General features: G+C 40.1%; 1 protein-coding gene across 38 annotated transcripts in view; it reads right to left on the minus strand.

The window, feature by feature from the left end:
- Positions 1–349: 349 nt before the first annotated feature.
- MADD (MAP kinase activating death domain) overlaps positions 350–20,942 on the minus strand; it is an 80,082-nt gene continuing 59,489 nt past the window's right edge. For 37 of the 38 annotated variants that reach the window (XM_081020382.1, XM_081020381.1, XM_081020380.1 and 34 more), the window contains 10 exons: positions 20,543–20,663; positions 19,985–20,090; positions 19,477–19,587; positions 17,766–17,873; positions 17,515–17,679; positions 16,434–16,506; positions 14,982–15,088; positions 10,626–10,695; positions 4,622–4,668; positions 350–1,905 (listed from right to left, as the gene is read on the minus strand). In XM_081020382.1, the coding sequence (XP_080876508.1) occupies positions 1,798–1,905; positions 4,622–4,668; positions 10,626–10,695; positions 14,982–15,088; positions 16,434–16,506; positions 17,515–17,679; positions 17,766–17,873; positions 19,477–19,587; positions 19,985–20,090; positions 20,543–20,663 (1,016 nt within the window). In that variant the 3' untranslated portion in view covers positions 350–1,797. The remainder of the gene's footprint in view (positions 1,906–4,621; positions 4,669–10,625; positions 10,696–14,981; positions 15,089–16,433; positions 16,507–17,514; positions 17,680–17,765; positions 17,874–19,476; positions 19,588–19,984; positions 20,091–20,542; positions 20,664–20,942) is intronic. The other variant, XM_081020364.1, reaches the window with a different exon arrangement.

Genomic DNA, 20,942 nt, shown 5'->3' on the forward strand with positions numbered 1-20,942 from the left:
CTGCCAATGGAATACATAATACAAACTGTTACAGAAAATTAAAAATTATACAAAATTATGTTGAGAGTATCATATGGAATGTACGCAGGTATAAAATATTTGCCAGCTTTGCCTATATTGTTAGCTATTGAATTAACAATGAAATCATTTCATATGACTGATTTCTCTCAAGCCTACTTATTCTTCTCACTTGTGCAAGGAGAGTGCTCTTTTGGCTAGATAATGAGATCTATTAGTATATAAACATATAGGGCCCCTCAGTCACATGTTTTGGCTTTATTTGAAACTTAAATCACTAAATTTTAAACAGTAAGCAAAACTAAAGCAGTTCAAACCACGAGAGTCAAGGTGGTTTAATGGTAGTTTATTTTCACATTCACACAACTGTACACTTTTCTATAAATAGATGTGGGGCTGAATATGTACATCTTCCCTCCCTCCCTGGCAACTCATTCATAATACACAGTCCATTCAACCACCACACAGACCAAGCTGAATGGAACAATCCCAATGATTTCTGGAGGCAGATTGACAATAATTCCTGTGAACTCATATGGTACTCCAATATGAGTCAGAGAAGTCAGTCAGATGTTCTACAGTTTGTTATATACTGCAGATCCTCTCCTTCAAGTACCCTGGGTGCATGTTTGCGTTAGAGTCCAGTACAGTCCATGAAAAAATAAAAGGCATATTAAATATTCATTTTCCAGCTTACTTAGAAATAAAAAAATCAAATGATACTTTACCTGGGAGGGAGGCTTCATTGCACAGTAGCACGGTGTTTGCAAAATTCTTTAATATACATGTACAATTTGACAGAAGCAATGGCTAAAAGGAGACTTGGAATGAGGATATACAGTGCTATGGACAAACATTTGCATCCTCACAACCATTTTATGATTTGATGTGTTTCCAACAATATACAACAGAATTATAGGGTGCTCTAAATACTGAAGCTTTATGTGAGTATGTAATGATTTAACCAATAGCACTGTGTTGATTTTGGTGGTGATGGTGGTGGTGGAGAGTTGCCTTTCTTCACTTAATTCTAGACGTTTACCATGAAGAAGTCTATCACTATGAGCATGTACTACGGAACTGAACTGGAATGTCAGCAAAATGTTAGTCTCCTGTTTAAAAGAATATGTACAGTACATGCACACTGGACTGCATCATCCTTCCTGTGCCTTGATTTCCACCCATTCCTCTGAAGACACAATGACCAGACATGTGTGTAGTTTTGCTTCCACTCTCAAACAACCATGCCTTTCTGTGGAATGGGTTGGAGCAGCTTGCAGACAAAAAAGGGCCGTGTGAAAGGAATTCCATGCTGACAAAGTTAAGTCTGGAGAGCAAGGAACAAAATAATGTACAGTAAAGCACATTAGCAGCAGCAGCAGCAACGGGTGAGTCAGGCAACACTGAGTTGCTTTCATCGCATACATAACAGAAAATATGAAAACAGAGGCTTGATTCTATAAATAAATAAAAAGTCAAACAATGGTATCACTGTAAAATAAAGAGAGTCGAACCTCATGTGAGCAAATCGTCTGGGACAGCTAATTCCAAGAGCATGGCCAGAGCAGACCACACTCAGTTCTAGAAAGGATGCCAAGAAGTGCTGGAGAAGAACAGCTTCAGCACACAAATGAATAGTTAAGTCTGACTTTTGTAAAGGGGACTTGCAGGGCCCTAGATAAACAAACAAGTTTTCATAAGAGATGGTTATGTGAGCTCCAATAACAGCCATAGAAAAGGGAGTATTACAGGCCAATGAATTTCCAGTGGTGGTGTTGATCAGCTGGAGACTGGGCGAGGTGGCTTGCTTTTGCCTTCTGCTTCTTTCCCACGAACTGCAGCCACATAAGAGAAGAGACACAATACCGAGTAGCAGATCTCATGAGCCTAGAAGACATTAGGAAAGACAACAGTGAAGGTTTGAGTAATTAAAGGTCTCCGGACTGTATTTATTGTATACCTTAGAGTTCCTTTACTTCGAGAACAATTATAGAAAGCTCCAATAGATGAGATGTAATGCCTTGAAATTGGTGATTCATCTATCTCATCCACTCATATAAGGCTAAAGAATGCCCACTGTTTCAGTCTCAAATAAATTAAGGCAATAACAGGTGTAAATTTTTCCAGCTGTGGAACCTATCTGCAGTGGCCTTACTTGCATTTAAAATGGAGCACTCAAGTGAGTGGCCCAAGGGCCATATGTGGCCCACAATGCATTTTTCAGCGCCCCCCCCCCCCGGTGCTGCCTTCCCAAAGCCAGGTGAGGCTGGGCTTTGGGAAGGAGGCATGAGGGCTCTGACAGAGTCCTAGAGTCCTCCTTCCTCATTCCCAAATCCTAGTTTGTGCTTTCCCAGCTTTGGGGAGGCAATGTGAGGGCTGTGCCAGGGGGAAGAATCATATTATGACCTTGCTCCCCCCGCCCCATGCAATAAGGCAGTGTGCAGCCTGAGAGTTCTGTGTCAAAGTATTCTTGTGGCCCAGTTGATATGAAAAGTTGGACTGCCCTGATTTAAAACATACCTTTGCTCTTCAAGGTTGAATTCTATAAAGACTGGCTCTGCATAAACTGTTTATGCATGGAGCTTATTAAATTCTATGATAGGAAGGACATCTAATTTGGAAGCCCTTTACGAGCGTTCCTGAGGGATCCTGCCTTATGCTGCTGAGAAAAGGTTGGTCTGGAAATAGCGGAAGCTCTGCCTCCTAGATGACAGAACTGGATGCCAGACCTTGTCTACTGCCAAAAAGAGGTGCATTCTCAGAAGTCAGACTGCCCTACTGTTACTATGGAGGCAAAGCAAAATCAAGAGATGAATCAGTGCTTAAATGAACAACCATGCAGTGCTTTACAAAAGATAAAGGCAGGAAGGGAGCAGATTGCTTGAAGCATTATGGAGGGGCAAGGTTGGCATTCCATTCACTGATATGCACATATATCACTTCAGCTGCAAAAATAGTGCATAATTATTATTGTTGTTTGTTTGTTTGTGGTAAAAATTGCTTTTGTTTTTTCAGTCTTTCATGTACAAATCTGTAAGATCACAACTGAGTAGGTATGTTGCCCTCCTGAACTTCTTATACCTTTTGTGGTCACTTGTATCATATATAGCTATTAACTGTAAACTCAGTAAAAATATTGGGAGGGGTGCCGCAAAACTAGGAGGAAGCTGGGTTTGCACTGCAACTGAGGTGCCAGACAAACATCATGTTTCTGTATTAAATCTGTCTTCATCCTGAGTAGATGACTTCACAAAGTGAAAGTACTAATTACACAAGAGTGCAACCATTTTATGTGCCATCCAGACTCTGGCTGGCCGCAAAAGACTTTTATGCAATAAAAAAACAACTCGTTTGAGTTTGCAGCAAAGTATTAGGAGATCTATGGAGGTAACATTTAAAGGAAATGATACCAAAATTCCACCTACAGGTTCAATATTATACACAGAGTGAAAATGGTATGTGGAAGGTCTATTTCTTATTCTAGGTCATAGCCCAAACATATTGTTAACCACTAGACTTTGTCATCTACACAAACATACTTATACAGTGTCTAAATATTTTTTTAATCCTCTGTTAACTGGTACCATCAAATGTACCCCAACGGGGGGGGGGGGGGGGGCTTTTCTGCCAGTCTTCTGTAACTGTCTATTAGATCCCACACACCATTCTTGTGGGTTTATATCCTATACAATGTAGGGTGTTATTGATGCCAATGATTTATTTGCAACTATATTGTTTTACTAAAAAAAAAGGTAAAGTTTTCAATGAAGCTGTAGTTTTGTAGATATGCACTTGCTTTCATGCTTAATACAATCTCACAGTTTTTTGTTTTTGTTTTCTCGGGGAAAAGTTGACCTCATTTGGATATAGTCTTTTGTTGTTGTTGGAGGGTCAAATCAAACAGTTTTAAAACTCTTAAGGTATCTGATTCAATATACACCTGACAATTATTAAAAAATTTGTTTTCAGATTAATTCAAAAGATCTCAAGTGGTAATCATTAATATAGTTATGTTCTCAGTGATCGTAAGCCAGTACGTGTAGCATCTTAAATACAAGACTTTTAAGTTAATTATAGAATTAAATATTCCCATGTTTTATTAGCTCAAACCGCAAATCCTCCTAGTTTCTGGAAAATGGGATGTAAAAGTAAACATTAATTAGTAGTTGTCCCATTTTCTAGATGCTGACTGAGGTCTTTAAAAAATCAATTATTTTATACTTTATAGTTGAAGTAATCAGACAAAATGTAAACCATCAAATTTTGCTGGTCTCTCTCTTACGCTTTCTCTATCAGCAAACTTAAATCTGCACAAGCCCTAGTTTGCTTTCTGAAGTTCAACACAACACAAAAATAAGCTGAAACCCATCATCAGAATACACACAAAAACCTGTAGGCTTATACATTCCTTCAGTCCTTATTTTTATTCTCTTCATTTTGAAACTGATCATAACCATACTTCCCCAGAAGCTTCCATTGAAGTGATGTTGTCTAACTTGGAAAATTAGCAAGATGGAGAGCAGTCTGAATGCTGAAATGCCACAAGGTGGACATGATAAGAAAACCTTTGAGAAATAACCAGAAGACATAGCAGATGACTCACCATTGGCGTCTTGTACTTGTGGCTCACCACTTCTTTAGTTTCAGGAACTAAAACCGGACGGGCAAGAGACAAAACAAAGAGTTCAAAAAACGACAAGAAAAATTGAGGGGTATAGTACAATGTTCCCAAAGGCAAGAGGAAAGGAAATGTGCAATGAGCTGCAGGGGGGAAAAGCACTCAGAATCACAGAATTGTAGAGCTGGAAGGGACTCCAAGGGTCATCTAGTCTCACCCCCTGCGATGTAGGAATCTCAACTAAACAATCTTTTTTTACTAATGCTAAACTTTACACATTCTTTTTTCTTTCTACCATTAAACACTGACCTATACCTGTGCTGGTGCCATTAGTTCTTGCTTTAGATAACGTTCCAAAGGAAGATTTGGCAGGCACCATCTTAAGAGCCTAAATACTTCTGTTCAATCATTTGTCAATGTGCCAGGCTTAGTTTCAGATTTCGCCTGTACATCAGCAACAGCAGATACATATTCCACTCTTATATAAACTAGCAGAAATTTACTTATGGATATTAAAAATTAAATGCCAGGAAGTCCAACTTCTATTCCCTCTGCAATAAGGAAGCAGAAGTAACAACCAAGGAAATACTGCTCTTCTTTTATCACATTCAAATTTACCACATCAAAAGCTTGTGCATTAGAACAATTTCTGATCTGAATAACCAATCAAACAACTACAGGCGTCCCTTCAACTTATGCACGATTGACCACATATGCGAGCAGCACTGGGAAATAAATAAATAGACTCAAACCAGGAAATGGCAGGATTGCGCTGGAGAGTCCTCGTAACTCATGAGGAGATTCTTCCCAGAGCTTGAAGAGGACTTCAGTGAGGGCAGAGGAAGCCCCAAAGAGACCAGAGGCACAGCAGGGCTTTGCTTTGGCTGCTCAGCCTCCCCGCCTAGCAACTGACATACAGTGGTGCCCCGCAAGATGAATGCCTCGCAAGACAGAAAACCCGCTAGACGAAAGGGTTTTCCGTTTTTGAGTTGCTTCGCAGGACGAATTTCCCTATGGGCTTGCTTCACAAGCCGAAAATGTCTTGCGAGTCTTGAGTTTTTTTTCGCTTTCCCCCCCCTTTTTCTAAGCCGCTAAGCCTTTAATAGCCTTTTAGCAGCTAATCCGCTAAGCCGATAAGCCTTTAATAGCCGCTAAACCGCTAATAGCGCTAATCCGCTAATAGGGTTGCTTCGCAAGACGAAAAAACCGCTAGACGAAGACACTCGCGGAACGGATTAATTTCGTCTTGCGAGGCACCACTGTACATGGTAGCAAGTCACCACCGCTTTTCTGTGCATCCTCTAGCCTTTAAGTGGCCCCAGAGTTTCAACTCTAGTTTAAGAGAGAGTTATGTGCAGAGAGAGCGGTAAGATAGAGTAAGTATCTTATCATATAAACCCTGATATCACCTACTAAGACAGAATAAATGAATAGGCAATCTATGAACAAATGAATTCAGTATAAATGCTTATGTGGGGAAATAATATAACTCAAACAAACCCTTTCATACACGAGAACAAATGCTATCCAGGAGAAGGTCAATACGAAACGATAAAAAACTAACCAATATTACAATGAGTCATAACTCTGATACAAAACTATGTATCAGCAGCTAGAACACAGGGCATCAACATTTCTGGAAGGTTCTTAGGAAAATCCCACATATTTAACATATGTACATGCCCAAAAGACACTACTCCATGCCACCAGGAACTAGATGAAGAGCAAGGTCTCACTCTAAACTACTTTACTTATTGGTATCAAATAATTCTGGTACCTCTGTATCCCCATAAAAATGATTTAAACAACTAAAACCTGCTATATCATCACAAAAGGAATAAAAAAATGATTAACACATTTCTGAGCTTGGAGTTAGTATGATCATTTGAAAGGCAAGTATATTGGACAGAAGAAACTGAAGTCAAGAAGTCTGGACCAAACAGAAGAGGAGTTGCAAAGTTCCTGACCCTTAAGACCTGGTTTTAGGAAGGGGACCATCATGCTCACTAAATCCCCCTGTTCCCCAACTCAAAAAATGAAAATAGGTTTTTAGGAAGGAATCTGGAAGAGAACGGGGGGGGGGGGGGGGAGGTGTTACAAAGACCAAAAAAAGTTTGGTGGGGGAAGGGGGATAAAACATTACTACTGCATAGTATTAACAAACAAACCAAAAACAAGCTAAAAGGGGGGCATCTGATTTCTGAAGCTTTTACAGTTAGAAGGATGAAAGAAATAAGTATACAAGTGCCATCCTGCTTCCTCTTGCCCTGTGAATAAGAATACAGGTACAAAGTACTAACAAAGGATTGGGACGAGGGGCAACACTTTACCTGCTGGAGAATGAAGGTTTTCATAGCAGCAACAGTGAAGGGGTCACCAAAAAGTTAAGCACAAATACATAGCAGTAACTCAAATCTCAGAGCCAAGGCCTGGTGCTTCCTACTTTCTCTAAGCAATTCCTTCCAGAAACACACTACAACCCAGCTATACGCCCTAAGATCTCATCTCCAACTTCCACATTGTCCTTTGTAAAGTGGTCTGAGATAACATGAGAAACATAAAAACAAAAAAGCTGACAAAACGAAGATCAAGCAATGTAAAGTATAATCAGTGTGACCTATGGAACAACCTTATTACTCATTGGTTAGCTAATTATTTTGGATGGCTATTAAAAACTACAATTCTTCCTATTTGGAGAAAGGAAGAAAATCTGCTTTAGCAATTGTGGATTCCATGTACTACCACTTTCATATGCAGCTGAAAATGTCTTCTGTGAGATAATTATATATTATACACAAGGCTTAAGCCTATTGTCTACAGACATTGAAATTTGGGTTTCAAGGCCTGTCAGACACAAACTGAAACAAAGATGGAGACACTGTGGCTCTTTGCTGGACCATAACTCTTAATAGTCTCTCACCCTTGGCTGCACTTATCAGGTTCTTCCTCGCAGGCCAAAATTGACAGGTGGGCAAAGCTGCCCATCTGCCGATCACCTGATGTCACAAATGATAGCAGGTGACTGGATTTCAATCAGCCAAGTCCCACCCCTACCTGCCCTGCAATTGACATCAGGTGTAGGCCGGGTGGGCATGGTGTGAACAAAGCAGATTGCAGGCCAAATAGGGAAGCCTGATGGGATGCATCTGGCCCATGGACCAGAGGCTTCCCACCCTGTTCTAACAGTAAACAATCACATAGCACAGGGATGCCTGATCCAGACCAGGGCCATATCAAAGGAAAGAAGGGATGAACCCTTTCTTTGGACAGGCCAAGACTGCAACAACTTATTTCTTTCCAGGGGAGTTTCTAGATGGGAAGTTTATTGTGGAATTGGTGCTGATCACTAACACAAGTTTTTTAGAGTGTCCTCATGACATTGTCATCAAACCGTCAGCCCATTTTTTAATATTTAATATTTAATACAGGTTTCCCCTTAACCTAGAAAATATACATAAAATTAACCTCTAAATACATCTTCAGTCACTTCTTGTCTGAAAGCTCATTAGCTTTTGGTGGGTGGTTTATTATGTGGTGGCATTTTGGTAGGTAGTCTCTGTCACATCCCTAGTCATTTCACTTGAGGTCCCCAGTACCACTGGAATACTGATTGTTTCATGCTGAAGGCTTGCCTGTTTTGGAGAATCTAGTCTCTCAGTACCTTCACACCATGTAGGGAGATTGCCTTTGAGACTAATTGGAGTACATACACCAGGGTTTTAAAAAATGTTTAATATAGAGGTCTTGCAGAAGACCTCTTTATCATTCTTGCCCAAGTCTTATGGTAAATCTCACTCTTGCACAAGACCTCAGTGCTAAAAATTAAAAATCAAGTGAACAAATGAAAATGAATATGGCCCTCACTACCGCAAAAAAGCACAGTCCTCCATTTTACTCATTGTGAAACTAGATAAATGGCTGGATAAGACTGGTAATATGTGCTCCTGGGATTTTTAATTTTTTTAAAAAAGATATACACATACCTAGGTTCAGAAATACCTGTATACACGTATATTCAGACTAGAAAAAGGAGGTTGGGGAGGGTGGGAGGAGTGGCACAAAACTCAGCTCAGATACATTCTGTCAAGCTCTGCCCAATGTGGTGGATGGCAAGTGGCAGAATAGAATGAGCATTGATGACTGCAAATGGAAATGTGTGGCTAATGTGTCAAATGCACAACCAACCAAATCAGATCTGAAGGACCTATTCTGTGGTATAAGGCCACTCTCTGGAAGCACCTAAACAGTACCTTCACAGCAGAAAGCGTCTCCCAAAGTGAAGTGAACTGGAATATTGACCAGCAATTGCTCTGATCAGTCAGTCTGAGTATCAGTTGAGCATTTATGTGAATCCCATGCAATGACCTATGGTGCAGTGCAGATGGCATGGACTGCTTACAAACTGCTATAGAGCTTTGGCGTAACTGACCTGCCGATTTGTACCAGTGTACATACTCTCAAAAGATGTCTTGGAGAACCATCTTCAGAAGATGGAATTCACTTTTACATTACATGCCCCCACATTTCAATGAATTTGAAAAGAAAAATGATTACTGATATATGGAACTTCATAAATTGGAATAAATTTGGAACATCCATAAATATGGAAGTTTAAATTGCCCTGAGTTAAATTCTACACTCACTTCATGTAGCAGAAGTTCTTTACCTAGCTACCCCTTTCCCAGCTCTTCTTTTCCCATCAGAATAAGTTCCTTGTCAAAACAAAACAAATCACTATGCTGAATTTACTCTATTCAACGAAGTTTTCTTAAGCAGCAAAAAAGAAGTTAAGTTGTTAGCCTCATTTCACCTCAGATCAAATACAAATCAAAGAAGTGTAGACATTGTAGTCGGTTGCAGAACATACAACAAGAATCCTCTAACACAGTGAAGTAGCAAATTATTGTGGCCTAAAATTCATCGAAACCAATGCAATGCATCAATATTCTCTGAATGCTACATCCAGTAACAGCCTAACTACTATAGAAAGATAGCCTCGTTAAAAAACACACCACACCACAAAGTACACTAATTGCTGGTCCCCATCCCCATCTGCACTGGACAACCTCAGAAAAGTCAGCTATGTCCTGCTGGTCTCTCTCTCTCTCTCTCTCTCTCTCTCTCTCTCTCTCTCCCTCTCTCTGACACCCACCCACACCCACACCCACACATTTCTTCCTGATAGCAACAGGGAGCATTCCTCAGTAACAGGAAAAATATACAAGGCAGTCACACCTTACTCATTCTTGTACTCACATACACTCACCACACACACACAAACCGCAGGTGCACATGCAACTCTCTCTCACGCTCTCTCTCACTCATACACAACACACTTCATACCTGCATTTCCCCCTGTCTCTCTGTCCAAGTGCATCTCTCACAGACATGGGTGTCCACAGGAATTTTTCCATTGGGGGAGGCAAAATAAAGCACTGAAAGGATGAAGCAGCCAATTTCTCCCCCAAAATGGGAAGAATAGTGCCTATAAGTTTTGCCTTATATCTCAGGTTCCAAAATTGTTAGAAATGTACTTTAAAAAAGAAAGGAATCTGGGAATCTGGGGATTATAGTTCATCCTGGGGACACTAAAAAGGCTTTCGCATATGCCATGGAGATGTATTGTACTCAGACTCTTGGGCAAGTAACTTGTTCTTTTTGACCAGGCAGATCCCCATAGTAGCTGCTTTGTGGTGGTGCCCATAAGAGTTGCTCAAATTCCTAAATATGCCCACAGACCCCAAAGGTTGGTGACTCCAGCTTTAAAATCTTGTTATCTAAGCTTAACAATGCCTCAAGTTCACTCATGTCTTCTTCAGTTCTAATAACCTGTTTAGACACAATTTATGCTGCTTCCTTTGACCTTTCCCTGCGACCCCCCAAAAAAGAAAAAACTATCAAAAAGATACAGTTCTGCCTCATGGAGAGGATCAGAAATTTGAGTTACTGCCATGTGAGTACAAACCTAATATCAAAATAATGTAATTACCAAATTCTTCCAGGACAAAGACTCCTCGCACTGTATTGCACTTTTTAATGTGATTCAGCTCTATGAAAACCTGAAAGAAAAGAGGAGGAAGACACATGATTAGAATAAAGAAGGCAATGTCAAAATAAAACAAGAACAAAAAGCACACCACAGCAGTTATAACTTGGAATGTTGTAGCACATACTACCAGTTCAACTATAGTTTACTACTTAAATCAAAAGAAAGAGAAATTGGAAAATAAAAATCAAAAAATTGCCACAATGCTAGAAATCAAGAAACAACTTAAAAGGCTAAGAAGCTAAGACAGCAGAAGATGGAGTACCTTCCGCTCCTTGCAGGAGGAGAAAGCATGGAAGAGAAACGAAAGAGTTAGTAACTCTTGACATATCCAACATTGCTACCCCCTTCAGGCACTCAACTGAGTTACAGCAAAAAGAAAAACCAACACACTTTGAAATGAAAGAAAAGGAGGGACACAGACTGCTTCCAGATTTGGTCTGTCATTTGTGGTCTTGCCCCATCCCATTAAATGTCTGCCTCTCCATGCATCCTCCTCCAGCACAGAGGGCAGGCAAGAGGTGCCATGCTTCCCACCCAAACCAAGGGTTTTTCTTCTATATTTCCACACGTGATGATGCTCAAGATTTACAGACTGCAGATTACACTAAGTGCTAAAACAAAGGGAGGTTGAGGGAAAAAATGAAGCAGCAGGTTTTCACTTCTCTGACTCAGAAACCCAAGTGTGTGAAAATAAATAAGCTATCTTATTGTAGTAGTCCATTCAACACCCAAAGTAGCTTCTCATACATCCATGCGCATCTTGGAAAGTGCAATCACACTGTTTCATTCAGGACGAGGGGTAATATATGGCCTATGTGGAAAAGTACAGGAGGGAAATCAGAATATCTCTATACTAAGATCTCTCCAAACAATGGCAAAATCCCAGGTGTTTTTCTATTAGCAATATACTTACACTAGCATACATAAAATGTCAATATTATGATATGCCATCCCCAAAGAATGGGAGGATAGTCTGTTTACAGGGATATGATGGGAGAGATAAGTAGGAGACTGCTTTATTAAAGGAAGATAGCCTGCTTTGTTTCTTTAAAAATGCACTTAAAAATCTAGCAATTTCTCATTTTAAAAAGTATAGTACTAAGTCCTAGAAAAGATGCAACATCCCTGAAACAGAAATGCTTCTGGAGGGAAAGATGTTCTCCAACTAACTGAATAACAACATGTTTATTATGTTGCATATTGCTTAACTGACAAAGTCCTTAGAATCAATCATTTATAAAAATAAATAAAAAGCTTACACCTATCTCTATCCTTTTCTGTTTTACCAGAATCTACAATCTCAGTGTGTACCCAGTGCATGGCTGCAAAAAATAGGTTGTCAGTCTTCGAGCAATAAGTTTCCAAATCTGGACAATACCACAGCAAAGGGCTTGTTATTTGGGCAAAATACAGCAATACCTATCATGCTAGAGTCCATTTGGGTTTACAGTTTCGGGGTGCTTTGGGAATCTACTGCTGCATCTGGAACTACAGATTGCAACAGTGGACAAAATTATAGCCCCAGAGCATGGTTTAAGGATACTGTACATGATTCTGCTACTTCGTTGGCAAATCATTGGGGACCCTGTGTAAGTTATCTTGTTTCCATGATGGCATAAAGGCATGAAAGGTATGTACAATTCAGTTGACAGAGTCCCCCAAACAGCTTAAATACACAGAGAAGTGTGAATTAGAATAATAATAATAATAATAATAATAATAATAATAATAATAATAATAAATTTTATTTATATCCTGCCCTCCCCAGCCGAAGCCGGGCTCAGGGTGGCTAACAACACTAAAATAGCGCAACATTATAAAAACATTATAAAAATTAATTAAAATCAAAATTGATGGCAACCATAAACTAAAGTTCTGTAAAGATTGCCAAAGGAGGGAGACAGGCTGCGCCCTGACCAAAGGCCTGGTGGAACAGCTCTGTCTTGCAGGCCCTGCGGAAAGATGTCAAGTCCTGCAGGGCCCTTGTCTCTAGTGACAGAGCGTTCCACCAGGTTGGAGCCGCAGCCAAAAAAGCCCTGGCTCTAGTTGAGACCAGCCTAACCTCTCTGTGGCCTGGGACCTTCAAGATGTTTTTATTTGAAGACCGTAAGTTCCTCTGTGGGGCATACCAGGAGAGGCGGTCCCGTAGGTGAATTAGAATACACTTGAAAATTTATAAAGAATTGACTTGCTTTATTCCAAGGTTCAAATGGCAAGTTATGAGGCAACTATAGGATTCCAAACTCTGTCATTATAACGGGTATAGCCAAGGGGAGGGCAGGGGGGCAGCTGTCCACCTAAATCAATACCAACCAATACAAATTTGAGGTTCTGCCCCATAACAAAAGCCTGCCCCTCCTAACAAAAATCCTGGCTACGCTCATGCATTATAGTGCTTGAACAGGGTGCTAGGGAGATTTGCAAGGGAGAACCAGCATGTAAGATTGAGATGTTAAATCCTTCCACTGCCCCTGTATTATCTCCTGAAAATCCCTGCCTTTCTGTTGTTAACCAATTTTCCCCAGGTCGATTCCAAGACCAGAAGCCAGACCAACCGGGGGAAACAGCTAGTGGAGGGAGGCATTTACAGGGGGAATCAATAGGTGCCAGAAGGTTCACACACGCCACTTCTGCCCACTGATTCTCCTCAAGAAAAGTCCCAATTCATGCAGTCATGTCCCCCTGGCAAACACAGGTTTGGGTAGACACATTTGATGAGATAGCCCAAATGGTTAGAAATTCAAGGAAATCAGGTTTATACACAATGACTTCTGATCACCGCTTTCTGTGCTTCATTAGCTACACTCCCCCCGCCCATGTATTCAAAGTAGCAAATGCTCAATCATCGTTGAAAAGTGAGTATGTAATCCCACAGAGTCATTTCTGCTGAAAAGCATCTTGCTTCTTGAGCAGTGCAAGTGGCTATACTGGAAAGTTAAACAAAAAACCTCCACCTGTATGTATATTTCTCCCCAGCATATGTGAACAGCTTCGCTGAATCTCAGCCTAGGGCTCCTAGGGACACCAATAGAACTTAGAAAAAAACTTAGAAAAACAACAACAGAACACTGCACAAAAGACTGACTGACAAATTTAACTCTCTCCCCATCTCTCTCTCTCTCACACCCCCACACCCCCACACACACCCAACCCTCAAATTGATTCCACAGCATATGCAAAACAAACATGAACACCAAGCAAAAGAAAAACAATGATCAAGAGAAGCAAAAAAGAAAACACATCCAGAGAAAAGAACAGAGTGGCACACAAATCCATTTGTGTTTCCTCTATACCTAGAGATAATGACAGATTCAAAAGGAAATAAATAATTACGTTTGTATCTTTATGAGAAAAATTGTTTCTGTCCGATTTATTGAAAAGCCTCCGCTTTCAACCACAGATGAACAAGGGCACTGCCCTGCCCCTCCCATTTAGGGGGCACAGCCACGTGATGCGTCATGTGACACCACCTGGTGTACACCGGGCAGGGGCAGGACTCATGGAGGGCAGCGATCTTTGCGCTTGCTCGTCCCAGCCCCCACCCGGCTCCTGGGCAGAGGCTGGCCATTGGCAGCCCCCTCAATATTGGGGGGGGGCACAGCACCTTTCTAATATTAGGGGGCTGGAGCCCCTTGCGCCCCATATACCTGGCACCCCTGCAGATGAATTACACGTGATGCAGGAGCGGCTACCTTTCTTTTTTAAAAAAGTTTGCTAATGTCAATTTTAGTTTATTTTTCCATACAACAATAGCTGTCATGAATTCACCAAAGTTAAATGGTGAGCAAATTGTTCCATAAGGCTGGGCAGTTATTTTTTTAAATAAAAAACCAGTGTTTTTTGCCACGTCCATACAACATACCTAAGTGTTCCAAGACTAAATATTGTTGGAAATTATTTTGGAAATCCAATGTAAGTGAACCTCACCATCACCTGAATTGCATTTTTTTCTTCAGTTTGAAAGAACAAAATACATCTATAGCATCATTAAGAAGATTGAATGAACAACCCCATATGCTGGTTGCAGAAAAACCACAGCTCATTTAAAGAATTATTTGGGTTAGGGCCATTATTTTTGTTGGTAATTTGTGAATTCTGCATACTAGTATATAGAGTTAATATTTCATTCGGAGACAGATACTACATAATGTAAATACTAACACTGAGATTCTCTTAACTGTGGAGGAAAATAATTGTCTTTCTCCTTCACCTCCCCAAGGGAAGAGGAAACACGTTTATTGGTGCACTTTAAGAAGCTCCATGCTCAAATACTCTTGTTCAAGGGTTCTTTCCTACCTGACTGTGCATGAATTTCAGGTTAATCCCTTCCAGTGTGACTTGGAGAAGCCCCCCTTCACCAGTTTTCATATCCTGCACTGGGAATTCCCCACCCAGTTCAGGGCCTGCAATGTAAAAGGAAAACAGAAAAAAGGAGGAAAATGCTTCCCAATACAAAGTGATTTACGTACACAGAAAAACATAGGAACCTGCATTTAAAGGAGGATCCCAGAAGCAAACCTGTTCCTCAAAACGGTGCCATAGCACATCTGATTTCTATAGGATGGATAACAATAAGCAATATAGAGATGCTAACTAGATGTCTGCAAAGACTGGGACTTTAGAGAGCATGATATGTTTTGACATTTATGCCTGTTAAATTCTTATGAAGGATAACCAAAGAGCTCTAGCGCCAAGCAGTAGCCTAGCATTTCATTATGTTACTATAATGCATGGGTAGGCAAACTAAGGCCCGGGGGCCAGATCCGGCCCAATTGTCTTCTAAATCCGGCCCGCGGACAGTCCGGGAATCTGTGTGTTTTTACATGAGTAGAATATGCCCTTTAATTTAAAATGCATCTCTGGGTTATTTGTGGGGCCTGCCTGGAGTTTTTACATGAGTAGAATGTGTGCTTTTATATAAAATGCATCTCTGGTTATTTGTGGGGCATAGGAATTCATTCATCCCCCCCCCCCAAAATATAGTCTGGCCCCCCAAAAGATCTGAGGGACAGTGGACCAGCCCCCCTACTGAAAAAGTTTGCTGACCCCTGCTATAATGTCTCACTGACTCACAAGCCTCACAACACAAGGGCCAATCTGTTGATGTTCCTGCAACTTTGTACTGTTTTGTTCTGGCCTGATGGGCGACAATCTTTCTGTTATTTTCAGTGTGGACAAATGATGTGCTAATGTTACACTTTAAATTGGGAGTGGTTTTAGTCTGCAGAATCATTTTGGCAATCTTTCTGAGCAGAAAATAAGTGACATTTCCTCTATTTCCTTATAAGCTATCTGCACACCTATGAGTTGTGAACATATGTGGATTTTTTTAAAAAAAATTCTGCAAATGTCTACATGTGTAGTTGTGTACAATTTTGCTACTGGCACTTAAGACTTCTGCAAAGGATCAGGTGTGTATCTTGGAGGTGCCAGGAGATTTTGGGTCTTTAGGACATTTGTGGGGCTTGGTGGAAGAGAAGATTCAAGAGCAACCATGTCCTAGTCATCTGGCTGATAAGCTCAGTATCCCATTATTACCGCAATATCAGTGGAAATAAATAATGTTTATTTCTCCCCTGGCAATTCCTTGGAGGAAAGTCAAATTCTTTCTGGCATCAGCATTTCCAGAGTGAAAAAGAGGGGCAGTATTTTCAGACCCTTTAATATAAAGGACAACACACTCCCAAAAACTCTTTTAGAAAGTTGTGGCACTTGCCAAAGTTCATCTATGGCCATTAAGGCTCTTACCAGGTTTTGTGCTTTGTTGTCTTGCTGCTGCTCGCTCCATACTGTCTTTTACACAATAATATAATTCCCGGCACTACAACAAATTAAAATAAATAAATAAATAAATAGGTTTTCTGAAGATACATAATGGAGATTCATAAAACATAGAGCTAATACAGTGGCGAGAACGTAATAGCGCAAAAAATAATAAAGCATACAAACAAACATTTTTAAGTACATATTAATTATCTGCCACATTTCCTCCAAGCAGCTCAACTTCTTGAAGGAAAGTTGGGATACAATGCATAGGAAATAATAGTAGTATTTTAGACCATACTTTTTAAAATATTTGCTAAAAATAATAAAATACGGTTATTTCAAAATACAGCATTATTTTGAAATACGTTTGGGATGAAAGGATGGGGAACTTAAAAGGCAAGACATTTTTATGATTATTCTGTTTTAATGGCATTTTATGCTTTTTGCATTTGTAAATTTTCTTGAACTGATATCTTATATGAGGCACAATCTGTATGTATTTTTATAAACAAACAAACAGTGGTATTTGATCCACATATATAGCTCTATTTTTTCTTTATTTTATTAAATTTATATCCCATCTTTCTTTAGTCATAGAATCTCATGTCATAACTGTTTCCCTTACAAACAATTTGCAACAGCTGATTCTGAAATTCTCTATATGCATGTAAATGAATGCTATCCAAATGTGTTGTATTATTAAAACAAAGCACTGTAACTTCCTCATGTTACAGGCAAAAATGTTACATGGGTCTCCAGATCCAAGATGCATCTATCCCATCATAAACCCAAGATTAGGATGTGAGCATTTCAATAGCAATGTTCTACCCACATCTCTCCATTGGAAACTATGCTGATAATTGCTGTTATGGGTGGAGAGTGGTGCAACTCAAACCATGGGAACAATATCTGGTGACACCACTTAAGAAAAGCTTCTCGCATTGTATGTCAGCTGCTGATCATCTCAGCATCAAAACTCTGCAGCAGATTCAAAGACAGATAAAATATAAATGGTCCAGTAAAATACTAAGTCATTGTAAACAGAACATTGTAGAAAATGTACCTTTTTGGTGTAGAACTTATTCAGTTGTGTCTCCTGGCCATTCCTCCTCCAGAGACAAAGAACTTTTGTTTTGGGACAGTATGTCATGTTGATGAGCTTCTCATACCACCAGCGTTCATACACCGTGCCAATGTTACTCCTCAGCACAATGCAATCATCGCATACCTGGAGACGTATATATTATTAGAGAGGAATTGCCATACAACCCAATTAACAGCAATCATTTTGTTAACTTTTAACCTGGTCTCTACCTCCATGAAGAAGATGTCCCCTGTTGTGTCTGTGCCAGCATGTACAACAAATGTTTGCTTCTTGATATGTCTGCTGCCACTGGGTCGGATTGGGAGCTCCCTGCCATTCTAAATAGAAGGAAAAATCCTATTAAAAACCTTCCACTTTAATCTTTACTTCAGCTCCAGCAAGTCAGATCTCACCCATCTCCTGTACAAAAGTAAAATTGGATTAAAACACTGAAAAGCACCAAGTATTTTTTTCAGTACTAGGGAGCAGTATTGCAGCAGTGTAATCATAGAATCGTAGAGTTGGAAGAGACCACAATGGTCATGTGGTCCAACCCCCTGTGATGCAGGATTTTTTTGCCCAACATGGGGTTCAAACCCATGAACCTGAGACTAAGAGTTTCATGCTCTACCAACTGAGCTGTCCACAGGATCAAGGATTATTGCGAGGATAAAGTGAAATAACCTAAATGTACATGACTCTCAACTTCTTGAAGGAAAGTTGGGACACAACAATATACAGGTGGCAACCATTTTCTGCGTGTTTGATTGGCACATGACTGCCAATGGACACAGTTTTCAGCCCCGTAAGAAGGAGGAATGGAGCAGGTTTATGGGTTTGTGCATGCTCCACCGATGTGCACAATGACCCAGAACAAGACCCCTGTGCAAATGCGGAGTTGTCCATAACTCTGCACCCAAAGTTTTCAGAGTCAGAGCTGAATCTGGCTAGCTTGCACCCAATTATGTTTTTATACCATACACTTAACACAATGTTAACACACACTTAACACACAATGTTAACACACTTAACACACCGATAAAAAAAATGTAACATGCACATGCAACAACTATGCTTTCTAAAAACATGTGTATGGTGGGGGAGGCACAACAAACAAAACAAACATGGGAAACCCATCAACTAATTTCCCTTTTAGCAGCACTATCAGAGAAGTAAAGATGGAATTTAGTGCTGCGCTCTTCCAATTGTTCTGTCTGCACAAACATTGCAGCTTGCCAGGTGGAATGATTCCCCCTCTCCCCCACAGCCGTTCTGAGGGTTTTCACTGAATCTCAGGATATAGCATCTTCAAAAAACCCCAAAGACACCCACCTTGGAGAAGCAGCCAGCAACTACAGCAATAAAAAGTGCTGTTTTTTCCCAGAAGCAGCTGGTTCAGTTCCTTACCCAGGCTTGTAACAAAACAACAAGAGATGAAGCTGCTTACCCATTCAGCTACTAAGGAGGAGTTTAGGAAGCAGCAGTTAGTGCCTCCAGTCCCGTAGGAAACTGGCAGACCCCAGCCCAGGCAACAGAGTGAGAAGGCAGCTTGTAGCAAGAATTTCCTTCTACAGCTCTTGAGAGCAACACTATAAAAAGTTCAGAAAGATCTGACCTCTGTGTCTACTGTCTTGAATAAAACAGGTGAGGAGTCCGATTCTCTGTCAAGCAAGGTATTGCTGAGTAAATCTATACCATCCAAAGATCTGGGTCCCACTAGCCCTTGCCATAAAAAGTACATGCAGAAGGCAAGATATCAGAATATTTCTATCTGCAGTATTTTAATCTTGTACACAATTTATGAAATACATTATAGAAGAGGAACATAACTCTTTTCATATTTGTAGCAATCAACACTGCCATCTGAACTGCAGTGAAAGATAATCCTCCTCTCCTATCGAAGGAACAGAGATATAGATACAGAGGTAGTCAAAGACTTACTATATTGGCAATTTTGTCGAGTATTTCATTTATTTCTTGACTATGCACTAGGCCAATGTGAGATTTTCCCATCAAACGGCGCACTTTCTTCCTAATATCATTCTTGGACACCTGCACAGCAAAATACAGCATTTGGTTACTGACATCTCCCCTAGGCACTTGCATATATATTTATATTTCAGTACATAGTCAAGAACTCATTTGCTGTGTTCCAAAAAGTTTAAACTACCATAGAAACAGGTCAATCAAGAGAAGACACTGTGTAATAACAAGTAACTGCAGAAATCAAGTAACTGGGAAGAAAGAAGTGCTCAAATACATCCCATTGACCTAAAAACAAAGCAAAAACAAAGTATGACATTTCATTATTTCTGCACTTAATATGGGTTTGCTCTTGCATAGGGGGGTTAAAAAATTTTGGCCACAGGACACCCATATTTCCCCCATACCCTACCACAAGTCTCACAAAAATGTGCAAAAATTAAATTAAAATATGAAAAAATGGCACCTTCAACATAAGCATGTAGGCTATCATATTGTGAAGCAGCGTAGCCAATAAGCGGTCTTCATCATCTTCTAAACGCTTCCGGTCATGTTCTCCTAGAGACAAATACCTACAAAAGGAACACACATGTACTTGAGTTTCTGATGGACTTTTAGCCACTAACTGCAAAGAAAGATGCAAAATGTCCTGCATCCTCTTCCTTCTTTTATCTTTTTTAACAAAATTATATCTCTCCACAGACCCAGTACCAGATGACCAGAAATTAAACTTAGCCTTAAGTTACATTTCCTTTTATAGGCCCAACATTAAAAGACAAGCAAAGGTTCAGGGAGGTCCAAGGTGGTGGGAGGGTTTTTTATTGGTTTGTGGTTTTTGTTCTCGCTTTTATCATGTATTTTGCATTTTTATATTGCATTTTATGTTGATATCCACCCAGAGATGTACGGATGAAGTAAATTTCAACAAATTTACTCAGAATAAAATCACATCCTGAATTCCCAGGAAGTTGTTAAACTAAATAATGCAGAGGGAGAGAAAAATTGCAGAGAATTTGTAATTTACCTGTCAATCATCTCTTGAGGCCCCTGATCCATTCCCATTCCTTCTCTTTCCAACATCACAGCATCCAGGTAAGCATCTTCCCAGAACTGCATGTGGTCCCACAGGGTTGATCGCTCTTTGCCTAGATAGCAGAGAATAAATTAATCCAGAAGACCAATAATTTTGCAAAAAAAAACCAGGATAAAACCTTTTTCACCACAAGATGTGCCAAGTAATCAACACCACCATCATCATCATAGTACCACCACAGCAAAATCAGTTCTGTTAAAAACACAACTGAGATGACAACAAGCCAGGAGATGCAAAGTTCCCTGTCCTAACTCACTGTATATATTGCAAACATTTATGGTCCCATCTTGCTACCTTGCCTAAAGCAGGGCACCAACTTTATTGCGTTCTG

Source organism: Podarcis pityusensis, assembly GCF_964106645.2.
Source record: "Podarcis pityusensis genome assembly, chromosome: 1".
NCBI lineage: Eukaryota > Metazoa > Chordata > Lepidosauria > Squamata > Lacertidae > Podarcis > Podarcis pityusensis.